The 17,822-nt window shown below is 43.0% G+C and overlaps 1 protein-coding gene across 1 annotated transcript in view; it reads left to right on the top strand.

Annotated features, from left to right (window-relative positions):
* Positions 1–17,822, top strand: part of TMX3 (thioredoxin related transmembrane protein 3) — a 1,593,937-nt gene that overhangs the window by 681,159 nt on the left and 894,956 nt on the right. The window contains exon 6 of the mRNA XM_044067138.1: positions 8,087–8,167. Within this exon, the coding sequence (XP_043923073.1) occupies positions 8,087–8,167 (81 nt within the window). The remainder of the gene's footprint in view (positions 1–8,086; positions 8,168–17,822) is intronic.

Raw genomic sequence — 17,822 nt, forward strand, 5'->3', positions numbered from 1 at the left:
CTGGAAGCTTTTGGTTCAGGACCATCTACTTCTTGGGTGCGTGGCCCCACTTATCGACCTTGTGTCCTGCAGGGCATGGAAGGAGCTGGACACAGTGGAACCCATCCCTAAACACCCAGAAAAGATCCTTAGTGCCCAGTCAGACCGACCCCAGTGGAATAAGGGTGTTCATGTCGGTGCCATGGTGGTAGTAGCAACCACCAAAAAGGAGCTGGCTCAGCATTGCTCCACCATCCGTCCCCCTAACAGGGAGTCTAGGGCTTTGGACAGGTTTGATAAGTTGGTATATGCATCAGCAACCTTCGCATTGTGATCTCTGAATTATTTGGCACATGTAACCAGGCTACAGAGGGACTTGGTCAAGGAACGCTCTACTTATGCCCCATAGTCCATGTCTGCCGAGGAACAGAAGACCTTTTCCTCCAGGATGGCCACCCTGCAGTCCATTTCTCATACATCTATGAGGTTAATTTCTCATGCTGCAGAAAGCGCCTCAAAGGCGGCTGGTTCAGGCAATACAGTCAGATACCATGTCTGGATGCGGCTGTGTGATTTCTTGGAACCCAGTAAGGCATTTTTCACCAACATCCCTTTTGACGGATTGACCCTGTTTGGCCCAGCTGTAAAAGACACACTATCTCAAAGTGAAAAAGATAGAAAGACCTTATCTGCTCTCAGAATCCGCTTTACTACCCCACAATGGGTCTTTTCCAGGAACCAACGTGGGAGTAAAAAGCTGTGGTTTTGAAGATCTCAAGGTCCTTCTCAGGGTTCACAGGGAGACCTTCCCTCCGGAGGCAGAGGGGGAAATGGTCCTAATGGCAGATGCCGCCCTCATGGCAGAGTGAGTCTGATGAACCAAGGGTCTTTGGCTACTTTTTCGGACAGGCCCAATCAGCAATCCTGAAAGATTGCTTGACTTTTCATCTCTGGAGGCAGTTGGGGGACAATTTGTCATTACACCCAACAACCTGGGAAGCTGTCACAAATGATTGTTGGGTGTTAAAATTATATCCAGACGTTATTCCATACTCTTTCCAAAGTCCCTCTCCAAACAAGAATGTCCCCAATGTCCTACTGAATCAAAGGGGGAGGCTGCAGCCCTAGAGGTTTCAAACCCCATTCCATATCACACATCTACTCCATATTCTTTTTAGTGCCCAAAAAAACAGGGGACCTCAGGCCTATTTTAGACCTTACTACCCTCAACAAAGTCCATAGCTGTCTCTGTTCCAGATGGTCACAATTCAGTATGTTTTGCCCTTCCTGCAGAAGGGTGACTGGATGTGCTCTGTAGACCTTCAGGACATGCACAATGATGAACAAGCGCTCCAAAAGGTTCCTCCACTTTTGGCTGGGGGCCAGTCACTACCAGTTCAGAGTATCCTTTGGTCTCACCAGAGCCTCCAGGGTGTTCAACAAATGCATGGCAGTAGTGGCAGCTTCCAGGTGTTTCCCTATTTGGAAGATTGGCTCCTAACTGCGCCCACCAGGCATCGACTCCTAGAAGCCAGAGACTATCTGTTCCATCTAGCCTTGGCCTTGGGCATCTCCATCAATCTAAAAAAAAGTCTCATCTCCATCCAGTACAGATAATAGATTTCATTGGGGCCCACCCAGATGCCACTCATCTAGCTGTTCTCCCTCCAGTCAGAATCTCTGTCTTGAGAACCCATATCAAGGAAATCCCTTCTTCCCTGGCAAGTCTTCTTCTAAGAACCTTGGGGTCCATAGCAGCTATGATTACTCTTGTTCCAGTAGCACGCCTTCATATGAGATTTCTTAAGTGGACCTTGGCGGCCCAGTGGTCCTTTCTTTGATATCCGATGAATCATCTGATCAGAATCTCTCGAGCATTCAAGCACACTCTTATTTGGTGGCTCCAACTGGAGAACATCTATCAAGGCCGACCATATCCTTCCTCCTCCAGAGGCCACACTGACCATGGATGCATCCCAGTTCAGTTTGGGGGGGGGGCATTATCTAGGACAAACAATCCATGGCACATGGTCCGCTCTAGTGACCAATTTGCCCAAGGTTGCATCTGAGGCTAATATAAACCAAGTTATCGATCTCTCCCTGTGTTTTTTCCTAATTTTCAAGACAAAGGAGAGTACCAACTTCATATGTTGGATGTGCACAGACAGCTTCATGTTTACTTGGACAAGACTAAACTTTTCAGAAAGTCTGATCAGCTTTTCGCTTTCTTCTCAAAGACCAAACTGAGAAAACCAGTTTCCAAGATGACCCTGGCCAACTGGATCCCTAGTTGGATTGCACTTGCTTACTCTCCGGAGGGCATTCCTTTTCCTTGTCAGATTAAGACCCATTCTACTAGGTCTGTGTCCATTTCCTTAGCTTTCTGGTCTAGACTTCCCATTGATGAGATTTGTGCAGCTGCCAGCTGGTCAAACCCTCTTACCTTTATATCTCATTACAAGTTGGACATTTCTTTTGGGTCTGTTGTGCTCCAGAATGTCCTTCCTTGAGGGCCTCCCAAGTTTCCTTTAGCTGGGGACTCTGGCCCACAGGTTGAAGAACAAAAGAAGGCAACAACTTCAGATAAAGAAGTTATGTACTCACCATAACTTTCCATCTGAGTTGTTGCCTCTCGTCTGTTCTTCAGCCTTCCCTCCCTCCATCCCCCTTACCTTTTTTGTAGGACGTAGCGAAGCTGCATATAAATACCTATTCTGTTTGAGCTCCTGAAGTGATCCTTACTAGGTTCCTCTGTGTGTGTGTGTGTGTGTGTGTGTAATTACACACACACACACACACACATATATATATATATATATATATATATATGTATATATATATATATATATATATATATATATATATATGTATATATATATATATATATATATATATATGTATGTATATAGTATACACACACACATTGGTATAATAGATAATGCATATTTGTGCAGCAAACCCGATCTGAGGAGATTGGGGGAGTGGAGCATTGTGGGTAGATGAGTTCAGATTTTGGATCCTAGAGATTTAGTTTGTGGCCAAGTCAGATCCAGTCCTCTGATCCAAACCCACAGGTCGAAGAACAAATGAGAGGCAGCATCTCAGATGGAATGTTATGGTAAGCACATAAATTCTTTTTACAGTGCACTGCTGTCAACAAGTTCTTTTCAAGTTAGATGTTTGGATAATAGGTGTTACCGTTAAGGTGATTCCACATGAATTAAGTGTACACTGTACACATTTAATATTCCCACAACAAACCAAACAGCTATCCTGAACATTTTGGTTTTTGGATTACCACAACAAGTAATAAGCTTATCAGAGCACTGCTTTGTTGCTTTTTGTTCAGAATAATATAAGCCAAATATAGAGCAGTGTTTGGCTATAAACAAGAAATCATGAAAACATTAGTCTTTTACTTAGCACCAGGACACACAGTGCTACTCACTAAAGAGCATCCATTAGTGCATCCTTGGTAGAATTGCTTAGTAGCCACCTCATTAACTGCCTTCTGTTTCATACATCTGTTTGATTAAGAAGACAGCGCATTGCTTCAGGTGCTTAGTTTTTGGAATTTGTCCTCATAGGTGTACCATGTCTGTTGTTGTCTTCATATGTAACTTCATGGGGTATTGTAGTCTAAATCGCCACTTCAGGATTTCAACATCCCTTGGTGCCCTGATTTTTCAGCACCCCTTTCTGTGAAATTTTGTTTTTCTTTTCCATTTGTTACTTCTATTTCTTGGGGTCACTTCACGGATTTTGCTTGGAATTCAGTGAAATTGTTCTATCTACTCTGCACAGAGCCACCTCAAGTTGGATGTAAAAGACACTGAATTGCAATGTCATTTTATTTTATTCTAGATAACCGTCCTCACTGCATAACTTTCACTCACCTTGCTTCTCATTTTGTATGTGGTGCTACAGCCACTGTTTTTGGTAGAGCATCTTCAGGTGTTGCAGGTTTACATCATTTCCTGTTTCTCTTTGTTTAAAGGCGTTTTTCCTCCTGTTCAGGTGAGAGCCAGGAACTGCATTCTGGTGGAGCTAATATCTCTTATTCCTGGTATAATGATACCTTGGATTTTGGGGGAACAAGCATGCACCGTAATCTGACATTTGACACTAAAACACTTGGCTCTGAGTGAGCACAAGATAGATGTGCCATCGTATTCTGTCCATTGTGGACTGCATTCTTGAAGGTGAAGTGATGTAAGAAGTATTGACATGCTTTGCGTTTCTTTGTCTGCCAGGGAGATTGCTTTTTGCTCGGCCACCAAACCACAACATTAACTAAAACAATACATAATTAAAGATGTGCAGCTCAAGGTACTAAAAAAAAACTTTTAATCCTTCCTAGTGCATTGGTACCTCCTTTTACAGGGAGAAAAAATTAAAATGCCAACAATGAAACTTTTAAATACATTTTTCTATGCTTTGTAATTAATTACACAATTAACTAGTTAAAAAAATCACATTGCCTGCTTGGATTTTCATTTAATCTTAACTGTAACATAGTACTAATACTAGCCTGGTTGAGTGACACAGAGGGGATATAGCCTGGATTGTGACCCAGGTGACTGGAGTTCAGGTAACTGTCCTAGCAATGAAGGGGCGTTGTCCAGTTGACCCTCCTAAGGGGTGGGTTGGGAGGGTTATGAATGTATGGGGAGCATATGTGGAAGTGCAGTTTCCCTAGTGGAGACTGCAGAAAATAGTTACCATGCTTCAGAGAAGGTGTCAGGGCTGCTTGCTGTCATCATCCCTTGTGGAAGCAGTGGATGACCAATATGGATAGTTCATTGCACAAACCCCCTTTGCCCCGAGCATGTGCAAGAAGAGTTAAGTCTCTAAGGAAAAAACTCAAGCCACCAACTTTGTAGTCTCTTGCCCTGGGTTTAAGGAATAAATAGGCCAAGGGAGGGGGCTGATGCTGGAAAGACAGCAGAAGGCAAAAGATATAGAAAAGTATCTATAATAATAATGCTATGCTGCCGTTAAAAGTGTGTGTGTGTGTGTCTCTCTCTCTCTCTATAGGAAGCAATGTGCCATATTTTAATATTGAACTTGCTTCTGATGAATTTTAAAACAATGTTCATCACCACTTGCAAGTGAAAAACCCGAGGTCAAACCTGTATACCTTTGTTGCTGAACACTTCCGTCATGATATTCAGAAAAATGTGCAGCGACAAGGGGTAACCATATTTCCATGCTATATGTCTTGTGGATTCTTCTGCAGTCTGTTTTACCAGTCTTCTAGTTTGACCAGTGTACCACTTTCAACTTTCTCAGTTACAGCAAATCCTGTAAAACCCGCATACAACTAGTATATGTAGTTGTAGTAGTCTCTCAACTTCAGAAGTCTTCAATAAAATCAGACTGCATTGGGCCCATTTACAGAATCTCAAACAGTGCATCTGTTGGACTTAAATTCCTTTAACCCTGCGTCCTTCAAACAGTGGAGTCTTAAAGTACAGTTATTTCCCCAAATGTAGAAGTCTGCTGTAGCAGAATGTAGGGCTTCTTGGAAAAAACATGTTTTCATATTATCCAGTAACAGAATTCTCTCTCTTTTTTTTCTTTGTCACACTTGAAAAAAGTTTGCTTTTGCTGTACTGCTTGTGACTCTGCACTTAGTGTAATTTCATGTAAGGCACTTATTGTAACACTGGCTATATTCACTTGAATCAGATGAACTCCCTTCTTCCCTCCCAGCATATTTGTATTTCACTTGAGTTTACTTCAGGCCTGGTGTAATGTGTCTATGCTGTATGCGCCAGGCTCTGCAGAGCTATACTGGTTACTGAAGCCAGTAGGGACCTGGAGGGTTCAGCACCAAGTATGCAATGTGGAGGTAAGATGAAGAGAACCTTTTACGTTTACTTCAGCACAGGACTAAATGGACTGTGCTTGGGTAGCTGGAAAGGAGAGAAGAGCAGAAAAGCAGTAGTAATCTGAACCAGGAATCATATAAGAGAGACTACGTAAAGTTGGTATGCCAGTATAGTCTCCCCACCCACTCATTATCTCAGACACGTAACTCTTCTACTTTCACTTTGTTGGCGTGTTCACCTCTTCGATGACTGCTAGTATAGGTCCCAGGTAATCTGGTATAATGGGGACTTTCTTAAGGAGGTAATGCCTGACCTGTGTTGTGGGAGAGCAACCTGCGCCCATTTCTGGCTGTCTTATTGGCTTATAGATGGATTTTCTTATGTATATGTGTGTATCTCTCTCTCTCTCTCTTTCTATATATATATATATATATATATATATATATATATATATATATATATATATATATATATATATATATATATATATATATGAAATGTATATATATATATATATATATATATATATATATATATGGGTCTACTTCATTTTCCCGACACCCATTTGACCGACAAGTATTATTGGCAAGAAAATGGGATATGCCCCCTTCCCCACTGTAGTGTGACCCTGGAGTTAGAATATATAGTTGGGGGGGGTTTGGGGGGCACAGCCCCCCACAATGGGGGGTGTGGGGGGCAAAGCCCCCCACTTACTTTTGTTTTACTGAGCAATGTTAAAGCAAAACTAAACAATATAATATGAAATTAAGTGGGGGGCTTCACCCCCATTGTGGGGGGCTGTGCCCCCCCCAAATATATATTCTAACTTCAGGGTCGCACTACAGTGGGGAAGGGGGCATATCCCATTTTCTTGCCAATAATACTTGTCGGTCAAATGAAGTGTCGGTCAAATGAAATTTCGGTCATAGAATGGTGTGCTACATTTTGTGTAATGATTCTTTTGTACAGAAGTCATGTGTGTTCAGGACACATTTGTAGAGTACTTTACTAACCATGGCAGTTATTTAATCCCATTTATGCTAGGGTCTCTTGATGTTCACCAGTGATGCTGCTGTAGTGGAGCGTTAACTTCTAGTCCCCCTTCAGGGATAAATAACAGTAGGCCTTTTGTCATCATATCTCTATTAATTGACCTTTGCACTAGCAGCTGTTTGAATCTAGGTAGTCAGGAGTACATATGAGCTCCTAGGTATGTGTTTGTGTTTACCTGAAAATAGCAGTTGGGAATGGATAATATGATGGAAAAATATCTCTTGTGTTTCAGAGGAGTATGGTCTTTCAGGAAAAGATGCATGATAACAAGAGGACTCAAGCTGATGATCTTTATGGAAACGGAATTTTTTTTTTTTGTATTTTTTTTGTTTTTAACAAAAACAGCTGATTAGGGAGCTGTAGTAGGGTCCTAAATGATGAAGTTGCTTCATGTAGATGTAAACATATTTCAAAAATAGTAGCAGGTTAAGTTGGGCCTTCATCTGATGTGACTACTGTGGAAGTGGACAGATTAGTTGGACCAAAACCTCCTAAATTCTTAACTGCTGCTGTGCTGTGGTGGTGTATACTTCTCTCTCTTCTTTGTGTCTCCTGAATAAATGTGTTGGGGGGGGGATCAGAATATATAAAAATAGAGCAAAAACTGCATTAAAATGAATGTAAAGTAACTGAAGTGTCAGTATGTTAATTCAAGACTACTCGTTAAATGCTTGTATACAAATTTAGTAGCCCTGTGCAGGCACAAAAGAAAACCTGCAGTCCAGACCTTTTTCTGATGACTTCGTAAAAATTATGTGTTACGTATTTCTTAGTAGGGCCTTTTTGACAACATGACTTAGTTTATGCAGAGCTGAACATTATTTTTTTGTTGAGGCATTTTAGTAATTGTATTTAAAATATTGTGTAATTTACAAAATGTCATAATCCCAGACCTCAGAGATACTATGCCAACACCAGACAGTGCCATTGGCCAAGTAAAGACCCCATCGCATATGACCAGACGTCTTGAACTGTGGGAACTGCACAAAATCATACGACACAAGATTAAAAAGATGAAGATACTTCCACGACTTAAAAACAATATGACATGTTGTGCAGTTTTGTTTTTCTGTTTTTGGTAACTTCAGAAAATAAAACTGTAAAATGTGCTTATATTTACAAGAATAGTTTAGTATAGAAGAGTAATTCAAAACTGTGGATTAATTATATATTGTAGTAGTTCTGATCTTTGACTTTGTTTCCTGTGTTTCTTTCCACAGATTAAAAGGAGATATGGCATATAATTATAGAGGACCTAGAACAAAGGAAGACATTATTGAGTTTGCCAACAGAGTGGCTGGGTATGTGTAACTTTTAACAAATGAGCAATATAGTATTATTTTGTATTGCACTTTGACGTATATTTTATTAGGAAACTGCACGCCTTATTTACATGATTATGAGAAACTGATGATTCGTGATAATGCATAAATACTATTACAAAGAAGCTGCTGTATGTAGGTAAAGTTTGCAGCATGTGTTATTCCCTTCTTGTTACTTCAGTTAGTAATGAAATGACCTAGCATTTTGCATATGTGAGAACTATTTGCAGGCCGCATCACTTTTAAATTGCAGTTCTACTTTGACCTTTATTTTATCTCTCCTGAAATTTCATAGTGTGTGTGAGTTAAGCATTTAAATGCCTTTGTTTCATACTGCTTTGGAGTAGCCAGAATAGATGGGCAGTGTCTGGGAATTTTGAGCATGTGAGTAGGCTGCATAGTTGTAGATTGGAGCAGTTCTGAAAAATCAGTAGACCTGCTTTGCTGTTCACTAACATAGATTACTCTTCGAATACAATGTGCTGTAATTCTGAGGAACTTGAATTCTTTAGTAGGTGGATTAAAAGTAAATGAGGATATTAACAGGTTCATGTCAGACAGCATTCTTTTATTCTTAGTTTTGTGCAGGCAGTGCTCAAGGTTATACCCTGCAGAATGCTACCTTCTTACTGTAGGTACTTGGACTGCATACAGGAGTTGGAACCATGCAAGTAACTGCTGTATAATTACCACCTCCAATCTCCCCTGAAAAAGAGGCCGCTAGCCTAGTGGCACTAACCCAGTCAACAAAAGATAGATTGAATAAATAAAAAATAAAACGCTTGTACAGGAAGATTTTGACTGAGCAACATCACATCTTTCCTAGCCCTTTACAGAAACAAAGAACTAACTTCTATAAATTCAGCTTTAAAGAAGGAAAGAAAAGTTGTGCCATCTTTGTTTCAGATTTGTTTCACAAAGGCTGTATGACTTGTATTACAAGATGTCCTTCCATTTCACTGTTTCAATATTTGTTACAATACTGTACAATTAGTTATTCAATAAAATTTGTTGTACTTGTGCAATGATAATAAAGAAATCTTATCTTATTGCAGTAGGGATCCTCTGCCTGGGGCAGCCTGACATCTGTCCAGTATACCGAAGCTTTAGGTTGCTTTAAGGTACATTGTACATCACATGTATGCTCTTTGCATAGCATAGGACGTAAAGGTGACATCAGGACTTACCATCATCAGAACTTCTTTGCTGACGGTATTAATGCCATCTCTTGATTGTTGGTCTGAATGCTCGTTCCATTGCTGGTTTGCCAAGCTGTGCAGATAAATGCCCCATTGGGGTTTATTGTACCTTATCTTTCTTTTTACTTTTTTATTGCTTGTGGAGTTTCATGTCATCCAAGAAGAATAAATGCCACTGTGGGCAACAGATTCCCCATAAAGACCATCATGAGCAGTCTTGTTTTGCCTCTGTGCTTCCCACAACCATATGGTCCTGTTCAATCTGTCAGGCCTTAGTTCCCAAGACTATCCATAGTAGGCTTTCTTCTTTGGCTTTGTATCTGGAGAATCAGTGTCTTAAACTCGTAGCTTCGTGCTCTGAGGGGCAGCTGTCCATGAAGAAGATGGCCAAGAAATCTAGGCTGGATTCTTCTGCTGTACAGCCTCCACTGTATGTCCCTCCTGAAGTGAGTCAAAGCCCAGAGGTTCACCTGGCTCCGTCGTTGGATTCTTTGACCATGACCTGTTTGGAGGCTGGCATGGATGCGACCTTAGGCACATCTTTGGAGGACTTGCAGAAGTTCATATCGGACATTCAGGGGAGCCGTGGCTGATCATTTTCGAGGGGTCTAGAGGTGTTGCTCTAATTTTGGTTAGAGAAGAAATGCCTACTATATTTATTGAATGCCATCCAGGGTTGGAGCCTTCTACATTTCATAAGGCAGATTTACCCTTAAAGAAAAAGCAGAAAACTAAGCATATTACTCCAACTCCTAAGGACACACAGAGTGAATGACAGAGTTTCACTCAGGGGTTGTTTAATGCGATGATGGCTTTAAAACTTCCTCAGGGAGTTTCTGTCCCATCTCCTCCTTGGTTCTCTACTCCCCTTAAAAGACCCAGGGAACGGGTTTCCTTTGAGGAGGATCAGGATTCAGAAGAGGAATCACTTGGTTAGGATTCAGAAGAGGAATCACTTGGTTACTCCTCTCAGATTCCTTCTCCTTTAGGTTATGGGTCTGAGGAAGAGCAGTCTACTAATTCTGATACTTCGTTTGAGGAAATTTCTGTTGGGGACATAATCCCACTCAGGTTTCTGAAGCACAGAAAATGTATTATAAGCTACTGCAGAAGGATTCTGCCAGACCTTCTGCTGTCCCTTCTGTTTTGGCTGCCTTGTCGGATGCCTTTTCTAAGGCTCCTGGCTCCCAGCCCCCTGCCCCAAGAAAGTGGATAGGTTTTATAGGGTGCCTGAGGACTGTACATTTCTTTACAAGTTACCTTCTTCTGACCCCTTGGTGTTGTTTGTGGCTTCAGACAAGCCATCTCAGTTGCTACCTTCTCCTAAGTTACTGCCTTCTGATAAAGAGAGCAGAACCTTGGAAAGGGTGTGGAAAAAGTTTTATACATCTGCTACTTTAACTTTTAGGGCAGTCAGTTATCTGACCCATATGTCCAGATACATGCTAGCTTTTCTTTCCCAGCCATGTCAGGTAATTTCTTATCTTTCTGACTCTGAAGGGAATACTTCTGCTCTCTCCCTGTTGGGGACTTCCTATCAGGTAGCTCATCAATCCATCAAGTGGTTATGATGTGGCAGGTGCTTCTTATAGGGCTGCTGCTTTTGAATCAATGATGAGAGATATTGTTTGCTTTGACTTTAACCTTTGCCTGATGGTATTAAGGATAAGTTGATGGATGCTCCTCTGAAAAATAAACAGTTGTTTGGCAAAGCTGCTGCTGCTAAGTGCCTTCAGGATGAAGGCAAGGCTTTACATGAACTTAAACATGTTTTTGTTTTTCCTGTCCCTAAGTTTCAGAGAAATTGCCCCAATAAGCCAGCCTTTATTCATAGACAGTCTTGCCTTCCCCTCAAGAGCAAGAAAGGTGGGAAGTGGGCTTCTCCTGCTAAAGCTACTGAGACTTCTGTGCCACAGAAGTCCCCTTTTCCTAAAAAACTAGGGGCTGTCTGACTATCCTATTTGCATTTCTCCGCCCCCCCCTTGTTTGGTTAAAGATTAGTCAGGGCTCCTGGTTTCTGTCCGTTATCCGCCAAGGGTATGTAATGGTCTGGAAATCTCTTCCCCCTTTTATGGGAATTTGTCAATCCCCTCAGGAACAGCTGTCCTTTCCAGGGGTGCTTCGGGGGATCCCTTGACTCAGGGTACTATTCAAGAAGTTTGTTTCCTAAAGGGAAAGTGGATTTCACTCCAGAATGTTCCTAGTACCCAGGAAAGAGGGTACTTGGAGACCAATTTTAGACTTTTCTCATCTAAATACATTTTTGAAGGTTCCCTTTTTTCGAATGTTGTCCTTCCAGGCTTTGTTCCCTCTTTTGCTTTCTCAGGCTTACTTGGTGTCTCTGGATCTTAAGGATGCATATCTCCATATCCCAAATCATCCCCTTTTCAAGAAGTTTTTACATTTCTCTGTTGCTTCCTGACATTTTCAGATTTCTGATTTGCCCTTTGGCCTTTCTACTGCCCTAGGGGATTCACCAAATGCCTTGCTCATGTGATTCATTTTTTGCAGGCTAAGGGGGATCCAAGTCTTTCCATACCTGGACAGCCTCCTGTTTCAGGCATGCTTTCCAGAGACTTTGTTGCAAAATCTTCATTTTGCAATGTCATTCCTGCAGAGCATGGGCTTCACTATAGATTTAAAAAAGTCCTTTCTGACTCCTTCTCTGGTTCATGTCTTTCTGGGGTGCAGGATCCTGACTGTTCCTGTGCTGGCATCCCTGCCTACTCTGTAGGCCCTAACTCTTCAATCTGATGTCATTATCATTCGATCTTAACCTCTGGGTTCAGATCCGAACCGTAGACTTGACCACCTTCTATAGCCCCAGGAGCTCTTCCCTACCCATAATGCCTCATTCCCCCAGATTACCTCAGATCTTATTTGCTGCTCATCAGGATGGACCGGGATTACGACTCTGTCAAGCTCCTAGTGGGTTAGTGAGTTTTTGTGCATTTCTAGTCTTCTAATTCATCTCTTTCTCATTTTTCTGTTTTATAACCACCCTTACCCTATTATATGTAAAAAAAAAAAAAAAAAAAAAAATATTTCATAGATAAATCTCTTTGTGTTTTCTCTTCGTTAGTCCTTTTCTGTCTGTCTGCCTACTTTCCCTTTATTTCTCTTTCTTGATAGAGAGTTTAAAATGTCTGACAAACTGGTTGGTTTTAAAAATGCACTTCATGTGGGCACAAGATTCCTCAATCTGATTGCCCAGAGGGAGTGCATTTACTGCTTAGGCCCTAAGAATTTGGAGTCCCCTTTCTCCATTTGCACAGGCTTTAACCAGAGTGCTATAAGTGACGGGGAGGAATTAATTAATACTTAAAGGCTTCCTGCCTTCTTCAGCTTCTTCTCTTGGTACTTTCTCCTCAGAGGTTCAAATCTCCAAGAAAACAAAAGAATCCCGAGAACACCGTAAGTGTTCTCCGGATAAGGCTGACTGAACCGCCAAAAAAGGTTCAGAAGACCTTGGATCTGAAGCATTCAGATACTACACCGGCTGTGACTAGCTCCCTGATCATTACTATTAGGACCTCCCCCGAGCAGCTCCCTTTGATTCTTGGATTTACTGGGCTACAGCAGTCACCTAAAAGTTCTTCCAGGCCTTCCTCCACCTCCTCATCTGTCAGGCCTTCCTGCAGTCTTTCAGTAGATGAGGCTTATAGAATGATGAGGAAATTTCTTAGGACACAAATCCAGATGGGGATTTTGCAAGCTCCATTCTCTTCCAGATCCATGAGCTGCCCATCTATCTTTATCACAGTTGCTCCTTCTCCGATCTGACCACTTGCTTCAGAGTCCTTGGATCTGAAGGCCCTGAGAGTTGAGACATCGGAACCAGCAGTGCCTGTCACTATGACTCCAACCATCTACCTGAGCTGTTCAGCTCCGACCATGTCTGTGCAGAACTGCTGTTGGAGTCAAAGCTTTGACGTAGGATCCAAGGGGTTGACTTCGGCTAAGTTTTTGGAGCTGTCATTTCCCCTTGGAGCTTTGGCATTTGACTTCTCTGAGCCGACTCCCCCCTCATAGTGGGAGGTTTGTGGGCCTTGGGGGTTGTCTGCTCCAGGAGTTTCAGCTCCAAAGAGACTGCCTTCCACTCCTGTGGGTCTTTCTGTTTTTTTATGTGGTGGAGAGGGTTATTTCTCTACCTAGAAGAGCCCCGACTCTCACATCCTTGAATCAGTGTCCCACCCCCTGCTTTGGATCCTGTCCTTGAGTCCTCCAGGATAGCCAGGTCAGTAGAGCTTCCAACCAGTTCCAGTTTCTGAGCTCCCCCGTCTCTTCCAAAATCTCCCTAGAGCAGCCTACTGAGGAGGCCACTCGTAAGAGAATGCAAAAGGGGGTACCTGGATTCCCGCAGGAAATCCATCACTGAGACACAGACTTTAGTGAGGTGAAAGGGTCCCCAGGATCTCTACCTAAAAATGTCTCTCTTGGAGACTTTCTTGAAATCCTTCAACAGAAACGTGGATGGTCTGCCTAAAACTCTACCCATGAGGAATCTGTGTGTTTGGAAGCCTTCGGATCCAGCTCCTCTACCTTTCTCCAGGAACCAGTGTGGTCATAAAAAATGTGGTTCAAAAAGTCTCAAGGTCCTTTTCAGGAACCACATGGAGGTTTTTCTTCCAGAAGCAGAGGAGGAAACAACTGTAATGGTAGATGCCACCCACGTGGCAATGGGTGTCCGCATAATAAAGGATCACATGATTCTTTCTTGGGTAGATCCTTTCAGCTCTCCTGAGAGGTTGCCCAACTGTTCCTCCCTGGAAGCAGTTGGGAGTGCTTATCCTTGCACCCGGGCGCCTGGTTAGCCATCACAAATGCTCATTGGGTGCAAAGGATCATATCCAGATTATATTCCATTCCACTTTTCCAAATACCAAAACCAAGGGAAAAAAAGTCCCCGATCCACCCAATCAGAGGGAGGAAGCAGCATTACAAATTATTAAGCTGCAAAAAAAAAAAAAGTCATCCTGGAGGTCCCACCAGACCAACTCAGATCCGGAATCTACTCAAGGTTCTTTTTAATGTTGAAGAAGACAGGGGACCTCAGGCCAATCTTGGACTTAGCATTCCTCAGCAAATCAGTAGACAGTTCAAAGTTCCACACATAGACCTCACAGTCAGAGTGTCAAACAGTCACAGCCCTTAAGGCCAAACACAATGCCAGACACACTAGTCATTGGTGACTCCATAGTCAGACACACTCACCAGACTGAGTAAGGAGAAGGTCACAGTAAGCTGCCTGTCGGGCGCTAGAATCCGCCACATAACGCAAGCACTCAGGTCTCTCAACAGCAGGTACAAATACGACTCAGTCATTGTCCACGCTGGTGTAAACGACCTGAGACGTACCTCCTTGGACTACATGAAAAGAGACATTGAGGAGCTCTCTGATTATGTAGCCCAGGCAGGTATGACCCTGACCTTGAGCAGTATCCTACCTTCACCAAGAATGATGCCACAATACAGTGATAAGATGATCAGCTTTAACAATTGGCTTAAACTCTGGTGTCATTCAAAGGGATCCAATGTCTGTCTGCCTGGGATGACATGCTGGACAAGCCACGCTGTTTCAGTTTAAAGGCGGCTTGCACCTGTCACCCTGGGATTCGGATATTGGCAAAGGCTCTTGCCACCCCATAGTGCCTTTTAGGCAAGGCTCAAATTCTAAACCTACCACCCTAGAACACAAAAAGGAAAAAACTAAGGGTAATGCTGCTCAATGCCAGAAGTCTAAATCTCAAAATGCAGGCCCTTCTCAGTATGGAGAACATCGATGTCTGTGCAGTGACAGAAACCTGGTTCAAGGCTCCTGAGAGCACCCCAGCACTATCAGGTTTTACCTCTTATCATGCGTTCGCCCCAAAATCCAGACAATACCAAGAAAGGAGGGTATCCATATTCATCAAAGACACCCACACCTCAAGACTGGTGATGCATCGGAGACCATCCAGGTGCAATTAACCATAGGCAAGACTGCTCTGCAAATTGTAGCATGTTACAGGCCACCCTCACAAACTCAGGAACCTCACATGGCCTTCCTGAAAACACTAGAGGGATAAATGTATCACCAAACACCATCATACTAGGTGACTTCAATTACCCTAATATAGACTGGGAACACTACTCAAGCCCAAACACCCTAGCCCAAAAGTTCCTGGAATTCATAAACTCAAATGCCATGGAACAACTAGTCACCATCCCCACAAGAGGAGAAAACATACTTGATCTCATCATCACGAACATGGGAGCACAATGTTCAACACCGGAAGTATACCCCTCACTGGTGAGATCAGATCACAAACTAATCTCGCTGGAGGTCCTCATCCCACCCCACCTGAAATAAAAAGACCACAGTAAAGAACTTCTCAAGCTGACTTCACACTTCTAAAGACTAGTGTGGTCTCCTTTAAGGGAAAACAGTACTCAAGCCGCTGAATCACTTACAAATGCCTTCTACCAGCACCTGCAGGACTGCATGGATAAGGCAATCCCAAGCAAAACAAAGACTCTTTGTACCAAAGGCAAGCGTCCAGTCTGGTGGACCCCAGCCATAAACAAACTCTACAACAAAAGGAGGAAGCTACTACAAGATAGAGCAAAATCCTTAAAAGGTAAGACACCCTTGATCACTATAAGTAAAACTAAGAGCTCTCATAAAATCATCCAAAGCAAATTTTGAGAGAAAAATAGCTAAAGACTCAAAAGACAATCATAAGGCCTTCTTTAGCTATGTTAGAAATCTGGGAGGAAACTCCCAGATATGCTCAGAACTAGTTCAAAATGATGTGAAGATTACTGATCCTACAGACATTGCCAACATACTGGCTGACAGGTTCAGTGCAAACTTCTCCCTCCCAAGAGGAGAGATATCTATACCAAGCGATTGCACCCCACCAAACATCTCCAATGCCCAAGTGAGAACTGCTCTCTCCAAAGCAAAAAACACAGCATCCATGGGACCTGATGGTGTCCCCGGCTGTGTGCTCCACGAACTCAACGAGGAATTAAACCCACAGCTATGACAGCTGTTTAATCATAGTCTTACCTCTGGATACATACCCAGGAGTGGCGCACTGCAACTGTGGTCCCACTTCACAAAGGCGGTGCCTCCACCGACCCTGGAAATTACCGCCCATTAGCTTGACAAGCCTTATCTGCAAAGCCATGGAGAGGATCATAATGGACCTCATAAATAAAGACATAGGAATTTGCAGACTTTGGATCCATCCCAGTTTGGCTTTGTCAAAGGCAGATCATGCCTTCTAAACTTGGTTGACTTTTGAAACAGTCACCAAAGCCATTGATGAGGAAAGGCAGTCCATACAGCCTACCTCGATCTGGCGAAGGCCTTGATACAATACCCCACTCGGGTATCATTGAAAAACTCATCAGCTTAAATGTTAACCCATACATCACAAGATGGGTTGCAAACTGGCTGAGTGACAGAACCCACAGGGTCAGAGTTGCTGGCGCCATGTCAGACTCAAAGCCTGTCACAAGTGGTGTACCACAGGGCTCAGTCCTGGGCCCACTCTTGTTTGGCATCTACTTTTCCAGTACAAGCAAACACAGGAGGGTTATGGCTGACAAAGTTTGCAGATGACTGCAAACTTAGAAAACACATCTGACACAGATATCCTTCAGAAGGGTCTCACAGAAGCGGATAACTGGTGCCAGAGCCATGGCCTAAAGTTAAATGCCAAAAATGCATAGTCATACCCTTCGGGAAAAACAAGGTTACCCCTAGCTACCAAATAGGTGGCATCCACTGAGCACAGAAGAAGTTATCAGGGACCTGGGGACCCAGGTTGATAGTAGTCTGTCATTCGACACCCATGTAGCTAAAGTAGTTAGGAAGACCTTCTACATTGCCCACCTTATCATGAAGGATTCTCATCTAGATCAAGGGAGGTCATAGTCTCCCTATACTCATCACTCATCAGACCAATGATTGAGTACAATGCCCCATTGAATGTATCTGACCCGACACTTGCAGCAGCTGGAGAGGCCACAAAGTTCCTCACCAAAAGGATAAAGGGTCTCAAACATCTGTCCTATGCTGCCCGACTGAAAGAACTCCAGCTCTATTCAGTCGCCACCGCTTGCTCAGAGGTGACCTTTGCCTAACATACAAGGCCATGTCAAACCCAGATTTGATGAATATGCTTCACCTCAAAAATCTAGATCCGTCAGAGCCACAAGGCGGAGACTTAAACCTCGACACGGCTATTAATAGGCGTGCTGGAGGGATAGATTCATCACCCAAAGACTCCCTATGCTGTGGAATAAAATCCCGGTATATGTGAGGCAGAGCACCTCGCTGGCCTTGTTCAAGAGAAATCTTGATCAATGGATGGGAGATCGCAGATATACCCCAGGGATTACCTCAGTGTCACTGCTCAACAGAGGCACAGCAAAATAATGGG

This window comes from Protopterus annectens, chromosome 3.part1 (assembly GCF_019279795.1).
Source record: "Protopterus annectens isolate FY-2018-M chromosome 3.part1, PAN1.0, whole genome shotgun sequence".
Classification (NCBI taxonomy): domain Eukaryota; kingdom Metazoa; phylum Chordata; order Ceratodontiformes; family Protopteridae; genus Protopterus; species Protopterus annectens.